Source organism: Tasmannia lanceolata, unplaced genomic scaffold (assembly GCF_043159265.1).
Source record: "Tasmannia lanceolata isolate RefF3 unplaced genomic scaffold, GAP_Taslan_0.1 ptg000037l, whole genome shotgun sequence".
In the NCBI taxonomy this organism is placed as follows: Eukaryota; Viridiplantae; Streptophyta; class Magnoliopsida; order Canellales; family Winteraceae; genus Tasmannia; species Tasmannia lanceolata.
Window position 1 is genome coordinate 48,184,449 of NW_027518714.1, and position 15,283 is coordinate 48,199,731.

The 15,283-nt window shown below is 39.3% G+C and overlaps 1 protein-coding gene across 1 annotated transcript in view; it reads left to right on the forward strand.

Moving 5' to 3' along the window:
* LOC143861198 (ARM repeat superfamily protein) overlaps positions 1–15,283 on the forward strand; it is a 35,785-nt gene extending 20,502 nt beyond the window's left edge. Inside the window, exons 7-15 of the mRNA XM_077372130.1 lie at positions 4,688–4,783; positions 4,875–4,934; positions 5,222–5,296; positions 5,384–5,437; positions 11,720–11,821; positions 11,918–12,496; positions 13,008–13,142; positions 13,480–13,587; positions 14,914–15,283. Coding sequence (XP_077228245.1) covers positions 4,688–4,783; positions 4,875–4,934; positions 5,222–5,296; positions 5,384–5,437; positions 11,720–11,821; positions 11,918–12,496; positions 13,008–13,142; positions 13,480–13,587; positions 14,914–15,063 — 1,359 coding nt within the window. The 3' untranslated portion in view covers positions 15,064–15,283. The remainder of the gene's footprint in view (positions 1–4,687; positions 4,784–4,874; positions 4,935–5,221; positions 5,297–5,383; positions 5,438–11,719; positions 11,822–11,917; positions 12,497–13,007; positions 13,143–13,479; positions 13,588–14,913) is intronic.

The following is a 15,283-nucleotide window of genomic DNA, read 5'->3' on the forward strand; positions in this document are numbered from 1 at the left end:
ACTCAGAGCTTTTTCGGGAATTGTGATAACCTTTGACAGCTAGTTGAGTAATAAAGGACAGGTTGAGTTAGTGCAATTACCAAAACATGTTAGTGCCAACATCAGTAGCCTTTATCCATACCATTATAAAATGCAAAGCAATCGGGGGTCCATACATCTCCACTTGAACGTCATTGCAGTCTTCTTGATATTTGAAGTATTTATACTATAACATAGACATAGTCAAGCCGTTGCCAACCCTTACATGTATAAATGCTTGGTTTGACACTGCTCCCTCCCCTGTATAAAAACAGAATTGGGAAAGGTAGGTAGCCCCATCCAACTGCCTTGTGTATGGTAATCAGAGCCATTCATTGGATGTAGCCCACTGTGGTTGGGCTTTGCATTTGCAAAATTAACTTGTATCTGATGTTTTGATCTTATGAATGAGCTTTTTTCCATGCAATTTGGGCGATCAGGTCATCAAAGTGGCATATTTTTGCTTTATGACCAATATGCAGTGAGCTTAATAGATGAATGGATTGATCACCATACATGTGCCACATGGACGGTGCAGATCTGAAGGGTCACCGTAAGTTGGTCAAATGGTGCACATATATTACACAAATTGTGCCCAAGCATCGCCTGTGGATCCACCATGAATTGACTTGCGGTTGCATCATGCATGGTTTTAAACTTCCACCGGAGCCAATACGAAACGTCCGAAATGTTTTGGTTCCCTATCAAAACGCATACCGAAACCAAAATGCATACAGAACCAAGATCATTAAGTGTATTAGTGTTATACTATACCATTATATGTTATATATTTGTATTTAATAGAATTGCATGTGGAATACAGTGTAATATGTAACTATTTATATGAATTACATGTGAAATGTGGTATGTACTGCATTATTAGATATGTGCTATAACGCATGTCACTAGGTGTTCGATGTTATTAAACCGTTATGGTTGTTTTTTTCCCTTCTGTGATGGTTTTGGAGTGTGTATTTCTACATATTCTAACACTTAATAGAGTTTCATCTTAATTGTCCATCATCTGCATATGTCTATTTGTTTTTTTTTACATGATTTCCACTAAAATCCTCATCCGAAAGCGATATGTTTCCATTTCCGCCACTAGCCGAAATACATACCGAAATCGAAACCTGAAAGCTTGATTGTATTTGGGCCCCACTATAGATTAGCAGAATTGTTACTACATTATATTAGCATTTCTCTGTTCCCTGCCATAAATAGACCTATTATTCACATCTATTGCACTTGTTGTGTTCTTTCATCGTGCATGCCTTCTTACTGGTAACATTGTATGCCATCTTTTATCTGTAAACATGTGCTTGTGATTCATCTTTGTCATTTTTGTTCTTTACTTATCTAGAGCTGCTACAATTTTTTTTTTAAAAGTTGACATTAATATTTATAAATCATACTTATAATAAGTACATGAGAAAGGGACCAGGAGTCCCCCATGATTACAATCATGAAAACATGAGAACAAGTTCCAATGTCAAGAAAAGAAAACCTTAGCAAGGTAAAAAAGGTGCTATCTATCCAATTTCCTGGTTATTCCTTAACAAAGCCAACATTGTCCTTTGCGATCTCCACTAGGGATCTTGAATACCTCTCCATCGTAGTACCATCCAAACAATCCACTCTACCCAATGTATCCCAACCTCCATCAGCTTCTTCCGATTAGATGAGACTAAGGCTATACCAGAGGGCTCAAGGCTCCCATAAGCAGTGGCAAGTTAATAAGAGACTCGACAATATTCGAGCAACTGCATTGTTTCATACACACATCTTGCTCCTCAGAACAGGGAAGAAAACACATTTATACATCCCGAGCAGCGAAGAACAAGGTTTCTCAAGCCCATTGATGTTCCTATACTATCTTCCATTTAGCACTACTGTTGAGGAAAGAACTGTCGGGACCCTGCCTTTAACAAATTCTGATAATCGAATGATGGGGAAAACTTATCGATAACATTATCCTTCCAAAAGGACACTACCTCCAACCCCGTTAGTACTTAAAAGAGTCCTTAAAGTGAGATATCTTCTCGCTTTTGCCCAGAGATACTCCTCCACCACAGAAAACTTTTAACCAGAGACTTCAACTTCCAAATACGTCTAGACACTCTTCAAATTCCACCAAGACCTTTTCACTAAAAGACTAAAAGAACCAGAAAAAATAAAAGAGGACACAAAAGGTCGACCCAAAAAGATATTTACAAACAGCAAGAGGAAGGGGAACTTTCTAGATACTAGGGCCGAGGACCCATCCTTTTTCTGTCCCTGGCTTTCGCTTTCTTCCTTTTCCTCCCCTTTATCCTCTGATGAGTGGTCACCGGCCCCTGACTCGAAGACATCCCCAATCGCCAGGAAACCGGCGACCTCATCCCCTACACTAACATCCTCCTCTGCCCGACAGGTCCCCAGTTCCTCCGAAAGAACTACCTTTAGCCTTTCTTTCGCTCCTTGCTCAGATGCCCACCCCTGCCTCCTTTCCTCTCTTTCTTCTGCTAGGACCTTTTGAAAGAACGGGACCTTATATTTTGTAACACAGAGTTTTTTGAAATCTCTCGATCCCTTTACAATTTTAGGCAATGACATTTGCTTTTTTACCTTAATTTTCTCATCAAACTGAGTATATTTATGCCTGTCTTATCTTGACATAGTAAATTGTTATTGCCCTTTTATCCGACAATGGTAAATAGGATGAAGCTTTTCCATGTGCTGCTTAATTAATTTTTGGGGTTTGCAAAAGCAATTGCACTGACCAATCAGTGCCAACTTCTAAAAGCTTGAGGAAGTCAACTCGGACATAATGGATTATGAGTTGACTCAACACTATTGATTTTTTTCCTAAACACTACTGATAATTTATTTTTTCTAAAAAGTTGGTAAAAGAAGAAAAAAAGAAAATTTACTAAACTACTAGTACACTAAGAGCAGAGTCCTCTAGTACACCATTTTAAGTATGCTAAATTGTTATTCTATTATGTAATTATTTGTAATTTTGTATTATGTAAACAGGTAATTCATAATATTATAGTAATTTTACGTAAAATAAGCTTATAACAGGATGTGGCATAATAAAATTATAAACAAACTTATGTTCAACAATTGGGTAGTGTAAACAAACTTATATTCAACAATTGGGTAATGGCCAGAGTCATAGAGTTATACAAAGACGAAGGAAAAACAGATCGTGGTTGCAAACATGTTTCCCATTAAAAAATCATACACACAAAATGTAAATACATGACATACGAAATGAAGACTTAGACCTATAGTACTATACGACTATTAACCACCGCCCACAACCAGTGTCAAGGCAACTAAAGTTGTCTAATCTGTTGTAGTTACCATTTGATCATCGCTGTCGCTACCAGATTGGGAGTTTCTGTATCTTTCACGATCACAATTATTTGGGTTCCCTTCAACTGGTCAACCGTGTCTCTTTATCCCAAATTTCACTTGTTGCCCCATTCATCTTGCCAGCTATACGTGGGTTGGCACGGGCTTTGTTTTGTTTTGACTGTAAGCATAGTGGTTTGCTACTTTAATTAACCATCTTTCTTTATTTTCGTCTAATCATCATCATAAATGTACACTTATCGCACTCTACATGTTCTCTTTTCCATGAGCATAGTGGTTTGCTACTTTAATTAACCATCCTTCTTTATTTTCGTCCAATCATCATCATAAATGTACACTTATCGCACTCCACATGTTCTCTTTGCCCTGAGCACTTCTCTAACTACAACGATATAATAATTTTAGAGTTACCTTGAATTTCATTTGTTCAGGAGGTACACTAGGTCTGGTTTTCATGATCCTGTCATAATCGGTTCAAAATGTAAAATATCAGCTACATGAAGTGGAAAATACCTTTTGAAAGAAATAAATAGTTGGGAATGGGTTTCACAACTAATTTGGGTGGACTCTTTAAGCATGCTATTTCAGTTTAGTTTGATTGCTTTTGGCGTTCTATACAACCTAAGCTCATATGTTAGGCCAGGTTGAGGCCTGAACGGTAAGCTGGGATTGAACCTAAGCTCAGTGTGGTTTGATTGCTTTTGTATCTGCCATTTTACTACTCATCACACAGATTTTCTCCAATTTTGTCTTAATCAACTCCATGTATTGTTCTAGATTTTTTCAGTTTATTTCCTTGTGGATGCAGTCCCTTGTCCCTCAATTTCCTATATGGTTTTTCTGCTAGGAAACTCCGTATCATAATTTCTTTTCCATATTCCTCAGATCCAGATTTTCAGGTATTTTTGTTGTCAGAATTAACCTGCAAAATAAAAACAAGTACAAGAAATGAGGAATGAATAGCCAACTGATTGCCTTAGCTATGAAAGAAATGGCCAATAGCTATATCAGGAATATCTTACTCGGATTTATTGATTTCTTCACCTGAGTGGCTATCATGCGAGATGGTAACTGCAAGTACTTGCAGCTTATGGGTCAGACACCCTGAGATGTGGGTATAACTAATCGACAGTGTAGTTAATGACGAGTTAAAGTTTTCATTGCCGATCAGTTCTGGAGAAAAAGAAAACCTTATATTCCTTTACTTGTAATTCAGACCCTAATTAAGTTGACAGTTAATTTATGTTTCATGGACGGTCATAACCCTTCATCACATATTTGATAAACTTTCTTTTGCACATTTCAGGTTAAGATGATGATGCTGAAAGTAATTGCACGGACTGTAGGGCTTCACCGCTTGATCCTACTAAACTTTTACCCATTTCTGCAAAAATATGTTCAGGTATACTGGGCTAATTAGTAATTTATGCATGAAATTAGAGATGAATATTCTACGAACTTCAAGTTACAACTCCCTATTGGGGTTTTTGCAGCCTCATCAACGTGATATCACAAATTTGCTTGCAGCTGCAGTCCAGGCCTGCCATGATATGGTTGGTCCATTTCTTTTTTATTTCGTAACAGCTTTTTCTTATATGATGCATTCTTAGGCCCTGTTTGTTTGAGATTGTGGCAACCGATTGTGAGCCCCAAACCTATTATGGGACGCAAATTTAAATGTAATTTTGAGTTCAATAATTGGTTTTGGTGTCACAATCAGTCGTCACAATCTCAAACAAACAGGCCCTTAGTTTTTTTTTTTACATTATGCTTCTTTATTCTGTCATGTTGCCTTCAATTGATTTGTTCTTGTTTGTGTAACCAATCTTGTTGTGATTAGGTGCCTCCTGATGCAGTTGAACCATTGTTCAGACAAATAGTAAATCAATTTGTACATGATCGTTCTCGTACAGAGGTATAATGTAATATCTGATATTTTCTATTATGCATTGGTAGAGGTTGGGTAATGTGTTGATTTTTTGTGTATGATTGTTTCTGCTAGGCAATAGCTGTTGGACTGAATGTCGTAAGAGAGATCTGTCTGCGGATGCCTTTGGTATACTTCCCTATCCAATTTTGAAGCCTTGGATATTGTGTTTGCCTTTTCTTACTACACCATGTTAATTTATGCCATATATCCCTCTTGAGATATGCTAAACAATATGGTCAACCTGTCTTTGTGAGTAATTTCTAATGCAAATGGTGATAAAGTGAGCTTGCTAACCTAAATTCTTGGTGTGGGAGTGTATTCCGTCATGTTGTAGTGGCTAGTCCAGTGTCCTCCAAGGTTAGCTAGAGTGTGGACTATCTAGGCTCCACCTAGAGCGTGCACATTCGGTTGGGTGGCGGTTCAGGAAAGGATTCAGGTGATAGATTTCTTGCGCAAAAGAAAGATTCTTATAATTGATCATTGCTCTCTTTGTCTAGAAGCGGGAGAATCCGTGGATCATTTTTTTGGAAATGTTAGGGATATTTGGAGTAAGGTGTTGAATAGATTTGAAATTCGCTGGGTTTTCCCTACAAAACTAATTGAGCTCCTATCGGGTTGGTCTGCAGCCCCATGGAAGAGAAAAGGGAGGGTACTATGGAATGTATGCTCTCTAGCTATTGTGTGGGGGATTTGGAAGTAAAGAAATGATAGAGTTTTAAAAGGAAAATCCAAAAGTGAAATCTAAATCCAAAAGGCTAGGAGGTTTCAGAAATGGTATTGACAGAGGCAGGTGGCCTGACCCAAAACAAAGTGAAAGCGACTGGAAATGCTTGAAATGCAACTACTATAACTTTGGATCACGAAGCATTTGCAGGAAATGTTTAGAACCAAAGATCAGCGATAAGGGTGAGAGAGCTAAAATTTGGGTCCCAAAGACGTCCATTAAGGAGAACCATACTCTAAGAGTGGATGAAAAAATCCCTATGCTCACCGTCCCAATAGATGTGGTTAATGATAGGAGGAAAACCCTGGAAAGCTGCTTGATAGGCAAGCTGAGGAATAGACCCTTTGCTGGAAGAAATTTGGTTTTGGGCGAGCAGACAATGGGCCCTCCCGCAGCTCAGCAAGCCTTTTTGTATCTCCCCTTCCATGATGCTTTTTTGCTTTGAGTCCAAGGATCAGGCTACATCTATTCTGCGGCGGGGTGGTGAAGCCTTGGAGGGTTATCTTGAATCCCTTCACCCGTGGTCTCCTGTTGTTAGCTCGGGAGCTAGAATGGTGAGGCTAAGATTCTCTAATATTCCTCTTCATGCTTGGTCTCTCTCCACGGTGGAGGTTTTGGGTCAGCACTTTGGACATGTTTTTGAGACCCAGTTGTATGGAAGTCATGATCATTGTCTAGAATTTACCTCTGCTAAAGTTCTAACGTCTTTGTGGCATTGCCTATCACCATTTATAAATCTTATGGTAGATTCTACTAACTATCCAATTGGAATTAAAATGGTGGATGAGTCATTAATGTCCTTCAAGAGCCCTTTGGTAGGGGAGGATTCTTCATCTCTTGCCCCTGATCCTGAAGCTGGCGTTGTTCCCTCGTCGGACGGTGTCCGACCGGTGGTGGGCCCCACATCGGCCTCTGGGGTACTTCAGTCATATCTAAGATTATAGAGCCGTTGGATAGTACTGAAGCAGATTTTGAATTATCTTTTACGGCCGGAAAGGAAAAATTGACAGTTTCACCAAAAAGTTTGATTCCATCATTGAAAGGGAAATCTGTAAGTTTTGGGGAAGGGGCGTGTCAGATGACATTTAAAGCTAAGTCTTGTACTAATCTTGGAAAAGGTTTAAGAAAGGATATCTTTGATTGTCTCTCTTTACAACCTTCGTCAGTAGCAAAGGTGGTAGTAATTAAAAATTGTTTTTTCAGAGACAAAGAATAAGAGAAGCTCAAGAGTCACGCCTGATAAATCCAGTCACTTCAAAGGATTTCGTGTCAATAGAAAAGGCATACCAAATCAAAGTAAAAAAGTAGGTCGGCAGGGGGGAGGAGCGCGTTTCGATAAACATTTATTGGCTATGATAGGTGGCCTCTCTTTCTTTAAACGTGTCCTCTTAGGCTTCCGAAGGAAAGAAAGAACTAGTTCGAGGTGTTTAGTATCCAAGTTCAGTTCTTTCTTGAAGGATTTTGACAAACCTTTCTCCTTGAAGCCCCCTATCATGTCTAATGCCAGTCCTTCATATGGGAAAAGAGAGGCCGCCTCTTTTGAGGTAGGCGACCTTCAGTTCCTTAAAGACCCTACAATATGATGAAGATCTGGCAAAGGAGGAGTGCCCTACACCTAAGAAAATTGCCATGGATATCGAGAGAAGGAAGTGGAAAAAATTCAAGAGGGACGCTTTGGCCAACAAGGACTGCCTATTTAAAGTCGCAAGGACAACTGACCCTAATGAAGCTTTTTTTTAGAATATATAAACTCTCTTTTTTTTTTTTCAGGAAGCTCTAGAGAAAGAACATAGTGCCCGTCGACAGCGTTGGGAGGAAGCTAAGGCTGTGAAGATTGAGAGGTTAGAAATGTTGAAGGTGAACTTGGTTGCTGAGACCCAGGAGTCAAGGGATTCCCTTGACTGAGAGGTTAGTTTGGAGGTTCGAGCCGGAGGAGGAAGATCATGAGGAAGGTTCGAAGCTGGTAGAACCAATAGAGTCAGAGGAGAGTGCGGAAATGGATGAACTTTTGGCAGTAGGCGATGTCTTTGGCATTGACTTTGATGATGATCTTGAAGCAACTAAGGACCTGTTTTGATCTATGGCAATTAGAAACTTGGAAGAGCGAAGGGAGGCATGTTTGGAGAAAGATGGTGAAAAGAAGGAGGCCGAGCGCAGTAGCACTAGATGAAAGGCCTACCCCCCCTCCCCCCCCCCAAAAAAAAAAAAGGAAAAAGGGAGAAGATAAGGAAGAGAGGAGAAGGATATAATACAAAATGAAAAGAGAAGTAAGGAAAGGAAAAAATGAAAGAGGAAAAAGAGAATAGAAGAAATCAGAATTCTTGGTTTATTGCATGGTTCTTTTAGGTTTGGCCCCGTCCTTGGTCGAGACCTGGTGGTGATAGGTTGCTCTCGGTCATTTTGGTCTTTTGATTGGATTCTCATGATTAAGGGGTTAGACTAGATCTTAAGACATCTATCTTTTAAAATAGCAATATGAAATATTCGTTTAATCCAGAAATTCCATTAGCCTTGGCTTGAGAGATTCGTTCTTTCGCCTGGGCTTCTTGTCTGGATTTATTTAGTTGTTGTATATCTCCTTGGAGGTCTACATCTGAATTAGAAGTTTTATAACTTAGAATGCAGGTTTGTTTTGTCCGATGAAGTAATCTACCTATGGTCTTAGTGGCTCTTGTTAGGTGATCTAATTTTGCAGCTTTAGCAAGATGTAGCTGACTTTTTGTGAAAGAACATCAGGGGATTTGTATAGGAGTATGCTATGGAATAGTTAAAAGGACAGCTTTAGCAAGATGTAGCTGACTTTTTGTGAAAGAACATCAGGGGATTTGTATAGGAGAATGCTATGGAATAGTTGAAAGGAATTTTTGTACTTCATCTTTTTGGTTATCTTTGAATTGGTCTTGGGTATGCCCACGCCAAAACATGTTAATATCTTGTATTGCAGGCTGGGACTCCTGGTCCCGAATGCTTTCTAAATATTAATGAAATTTGTCAATTTTCAAAAAAAAAAAAAAAAAAGTGCCTCTTTCCTTTTCACCAAAGTGATTGCATTGTCGATTTCTTGGGTGAAAGTTCTTCCTCTGTTTAAATTTTTTTCTGCCTATGATCTTTGGGAACGGTGGAGCGAAGTTTGTGGTAGTGTCGAGAAAAAGAATAAAATTGTACAAGATTGGGTGCTTCTCGTGCCAGGTTTTCTGAAGCTAAGTTTGATGGGTCTAGGGAATCCCGACGCTGCTGGGATTGGTGGAGTGCTGAGAAATGAGTCGGGGGAGGTTGTATGGGCCTTTGCGGGTCCCATCGGAGAAGCGGATGCGACGGACGCGGAGGTGAGGGCAGTATATCAGGGTTTGAAATTGTTGGTTAGAGATCAACTGACCAACATGGAGGTAGAAAGGGGATTCTTTAAATGTAATACAGTGGCTAAAGGGGTCTCAAAAACCGCCTTGGAGATTTGATTGGTTGTTTGATGAGATGTTTGACTGGGTGAGATCTTATTCATGTCCATCGATGTGCAAACACGAGTCTCGGGTTTTCCTGTAAAAAATTAGACCCGACCCGATTTGACCTGAGATAATTCTCGGGTAGGGTTCGGTTTTGGAAAACCCGACCTGCTCGACCCGAGTTGCACCCCTAGCGAATACTATCTAAGAATCAAAAGGGCAGCATTTGTTATCCAATGGAAAAGGCGAATTGTTCAGCAAACTGAATAGGAAGAGCTTACACGACAACTACAACACGCACGAGCGGATGTCTACATATGTAATGAAGCAAAAGATCTAAGCTGACAGGTTGTAATGAATACATCGAAAGCACACCTTGGTGATCGCACACAATGTGGGGCCCATTGTATTTTAAGCCGGCGGTGTAGCTAGCTAAGTTAGCTACACGAGTGTGTAGCTACACTTCTCTCTCTCTCTCTCTCTCTCTCTCTCTCTCTCTATATATATATATATATATATACACACACACACACACACACACACACACACACACACACATATTGTGAGCGGCCCCTCATATAAGCTTATATGAGGTGACCGCTAAAAACATGGTGGAAGGTGGGCCCACATTTTTGGGGTGATCCGAACCGGTCATTTGATAGGCCCTGACATAGATAAGGGGTGCCCAAAAAATCAGCTCCATTGGATCATCCCAACCCTTCGTATTGTGGAGGTGAAAGAGGAGAAATGGACGGGTAAGTGGGCAAATTTATACCCCCCCATTTTCCCCTCTTTCACCTCCACAGTTTGAAGGGTTGAGATGATCCCATGGAGCTGATTTTTTGGGCACCCCCTATCTATGTCAGGGCCTATCAAATGACCGGTTCGGATCACCCAAAAAATGTGGGCCCACCATTTTTTTAGCGGTCACCTCATATAAGCTTATATGAGGGGCCGCTCACAATCACTTTCCCCTATATATATATATATATATATATATATATATATATAGAGAGAGAGAGAGAGAGAGAGAGAGAGAGAGAGAGAGAGAGAGAGAGAGATGTGCATCATAGTCTAATTCAATTTAACAAAACCGTAACTTAAGTGACAGACTCATGAACTGTTTTTTCTCATTGGCCTATACCATATTTCTGGGAAATACATGACAAGCACGATCAATTCCCATCGAAAACTTTAAAATGAATCTGGGAGTGCTATGTGTTGTCCTATACCTCAATTAGACTTTTTGTAATAGTTGCACATGTTGATCTGGGAATTCAGCCATGAGTCGCAGCCTGCATGTACATCCAAAGTAATATTTTCAGAATTCTTCTCCGGAGTAAATTTGTTTTGTGGCGTATTTGGTAGTGGCTAATTGTATATATAAGAACGTATGCACATCCTAAACTTGAGATTCATTTTAGTTTGATAGTGACCTGTGTTTTTAGGTTTAATTCACTATTATTTGACATTTATTCCAAGCCTTGATCATTTGTCATGTTGTATGCTTAATTTGAAATGATATTCCATTTTCAAGCCTTGTACTCTTTGTTAATTTCTTTTATATTTTCCTATGCTTGCTCACCTTTTTTTTCCTACCAATCTCTCAGCATTCTGTATTGTGCTTAGCTGTTCTCTTCTTGGACTGTCCCCAAATATGTGAGTTTTTATATAATGTCCCCACATAGTTGCAAGGATTTTTAAAATATTCATTGGAGCTCATATGGTTCGATGATCCTAACCATCCATATGTTGAGCCCCAACTTAGATAGGCCATGCCCGGAAAAGAATCTCTATAGGATGATCCTAACCCTCCAATCTGTAATGGGACGTCACATTATATAAACTCCAGTATTTGTGCCTGAAACAAGTTGTGAAAATTCATCTTCATGTTTGTCGATACTTCAAGCTCTAGATCCACAATAATTCTTTCACAGCATATTCATTAGTAGTAGATGAATGATATATATGAATCTCTCAATTATGTAATCATGTCTTCTTAATAGGACGTGCCAAAAATACCCTCTGTAAACTGTGTTTCTGATGTTACACATGCTTTCATTGAAGTGAATGTTTATTTGATGGTATGTTCTCTGCCTTATTGTCGTGCCAATCCATGGTGCTTCTTTAACCTGCCTGTTGAACAAAGCAATGTACGTGGGGACGCACTTGCGTATGCAAAAGCCAATAGTTCTTGCCTTTTAATCATCTTTTCCTTTTTCTTCTTTTTTTCCCGGCTACCAGCTGATGAATGAAGATTTGCTGCAAGATCTCGTCCTATATAAAAAGTCACATGAGAAAGCAGTTTCATCAGCAGCGCGTTCATTGATTACTTTATTCAGGGAGGTCAGATAACATGCTTCACTATTCTAGTATTTACTTTTTCCCTGTCTGGTTTTGGGAAGGTCAGTTTATGAATGCAAACCATTTACTTTCTTGCAGGTATGCCCTTCGCTACTGGTTAAAAAAGACCGTGGGCGCCCAACCGATCCAAAAGCAAGGCCAAAAGCATTCGGAGAAGTGAATGTTATTAGCAATGTGCCTGGTGCTGAATTGCTACAGTCTGATAATGAATCTGCCTTTGACAGTACTGATGATGAGGAGAATGTTGATGAAGGAAAAATGGAAGACGAGAATGATGAAATAGAAGATGAGGAAGAGGCTGCTGAAAGAGAAATAGAAGATGGAAAAGAATTAGATGATGGTAATGATGATGATGGTGGTGGTGGTGATGATGATGTTGATAGTGATGATGTTGATAGTGATGATGATGTTCATAGTGATGATGATGGTAGTGATGATGATGTTGGTGGTGGTGATGGTGGTGGTGGTGGTAGCAATGATGGAGAAGTTAAAGCTCGGAAGAGAAAGTTCCTTGACTATGACGCGCAACTGAATGCCTCAGATACAAGTCTTCGAGCTCTAAAGAGATTAGCAGGTGTAAAGATGGAACAAGTCTCTTCAAACTTAAATGATGGTATTCTTTCAAACGAAGATTTCCAACGGATTAAAGAGCTGAAGGTAGGTTGACTGGGAAACTGAATCTGGAAGTGAATGCTAGTATTTAAATTAGCCAATTCCTGGGGTTCTGCTTGAACCTCACTGGAATGCTCTGACCTTGCACATTATTCTAAATGAAATCAGAAAATACTAGATTTCTAATGCCTATTTTTTAAGTGGACTCCTAGGAAGATGTGCCCATTTCAGGGAGGTTCCTAACTTCCCTCCTTATTGTGCCATGTGGGCGACACCTCATTATTCATGACAAGAATGCCCTTGTTTGTTCTAAAATGACAAACACATCACTATTTTTCTACAAAGCAACGTTAGGTGAATGTCTGGGACGATCCTAACAATCCTTAAACAAGCGTGTCTTTGTATCCTAGAACATTTTGAGAGACACCGCACCATAAATACTATGCCTGCAAATGTAGAAAATGATTCTTGAATGTACTTATTTTGGTCTGAAAACTGTGAGCACATCATGTTTTGCTTTCCTCTTAACTATGGATAATTCTCTCTTTGGGTTCAGGCGAAGAAAGAAGCAAAGCTAGCTTTGGCTCAGCATGGTTTAATAAAGAAGGGTTCAGAATCAAAATTAGCAGGCTTCAAAATTCCCACTTCTGATCAGCTAAGCGTGAAGCCTGTGGATCCTGCTAAACTTGAGGTCAGTCTTTTATATTCTTTGTTGGCCCTGGTGGTCCTTCCAATCTTCTGTTATTACTGTTAAACGTAATTATTCAATTTGGGAGGGAAATATTCGAACTTCGAAGTGTAAGGGATGTAATGTGGAATAGGAACACATGGGAAACGCAAGGGAAACAAATTTTCTCATTCCCAAACATGTTTCCTCGCCATGTGTTTCCGACAAGGTTCCATTGTATTTCTCTGCATCTTTTTTGCTGGGAGACTGTATTGAGCTCACTTGTCATTTTCTTCTTCATAATGTTCTTTTTCGCATACTATCACTATGTTTCTAATGTTCGCATACAATTGATTTGTAGATGCACATAAGGAGAAAGCTAAGCAAGGATGAGAGGCTAGCATTAGTGAGAGCAGGGAGGGAGGATAGAGGGAAGTACATTGCCCGAGCTGCTGTGAAGCAGAAAAAGGTGCATTTCCTTCCCATATTTTTTATTTCAGATATAGTTTTAGAATTTTTGTATTTAGGTTTCTTGTAAAGCCATGTGGGCATTTTTATTTGCAATTTTTTGATTCATTTTTCCAACTTCTTTGCTGAAAAGTTTGCAATGCATTTTTAGTTTCTTTGTCTTCCATCGTGGAACCAAATATAACATTTATAGAAGAAATTTGGCTGTGAAACAAACATAAAATTACTTAAACTACTGGGAATGTGTAATTAAAAAACCCACTCTTAGTGTGTGACACAGAAGAAAGAATGTAGCTGGATTGCAAGCGTGAGCTCAGGTGCATCGGTACATGCACAGAAACAGAAACTGCATTGTATGTTGTGGCCAATCCAAGGAATCCAATTGATACCTTCCATGAAAAATGGCTCTGAAAGCTATCAGGAGTACCCGGTTTTCGAAGAAAACATGGGTCTCGGCCTTTGTGTAAGGTCTTTGTTAAGGCGACTGTAATGTCATAGGTGAGGAAGAGTTGTTTTGTAAATGGATAGATTTGGAAAGTTATCTGCCAGGGCCCTGGGGCTCCTTCCTAGGCTTCATGCGAAGGAGCAAATGGGGGACTCCTGGTCCCTTCTAATGGGGGACTCTTGGTCCCTTCTAATATAACCTTCATATGATATCAATAAATCTTTTGTCACTTTTCAAAAAAAGAAAAAAAATAAAAATCCAAGGAATCCAATTTGTTTAGGCGATTCCTGAGAACAAGGACATTTGCCTCGAGCTCGTTAGTCTAAAACATCTATAAAAAGTTCTCTCTTGTACCTTCTTTCTTGAAAACGCTTTTTTTAGTTTATACTTCGAAACACATTTTTGGGCCCTGTTTATTTTGGATTTTGGGAACCGATTGTGAGTCCAATTGGACTCAATTTTGAGTCGAGTCCAATAATCAGACTCGCAATTGGTTCTCAAATTCCAAAACAAGCAGCGCCTTAACATTTTAGTAATTCTGGAACATGATAGTACTCCATTTATTTGACTTTTGTGTCCGAGTCCACGGAAGGTGAATGGATTATTAGTTGAATCAGGTTTCTTCAAAATGAGAGTTGTTTCTTAATGGCTGTTGGCAATTCATTTAGATTTGAGTTATTGTAGTGAAATCAGGTTATCTTTGAGCTAGACTGGCTGGGTTAGCCATTAGATGAACACATAGTGAATTGTATCTCAAGTCTGGATTCCAAGCTTTAATGGAATGCAATAGATGCAGATATTCCTTCCTTTTGATCCTGAATCTGATCACTTATTTTTGTTGTGGACTTGGAAATCACTTATTTTGTTTTGTACTTGGAACAGACCGGTGGTTCGAGTAATAGACAGAAGAACCACAAAAAGGCAATGCCTCTCGCTGCAACAAGAGCCAAGGTAGCACGGTCCCGACAACAGAAAAAGAAGCAAGAACGGCACTCTGGAAAACAGTTCAGGGGGAGGAAAGCATGGAAGTGAATCCAGTAAGTTACTTCTTGTTGCAATATTACTTAACCAATTTTGCGTTCGATTGTTTGAAAACCCCGAGTATGTTTTGAGAATATAATGTAGCGCCTTTCTTGATTGATTCTAATTGTTGAGCTCCTCTCAATGTTTAAATTAACAGCAGGCAATTTTGCAGTAAATATTGTTACTTATCATTAAGAAGCTATTGATATTTGAATATCCCATCACCGGA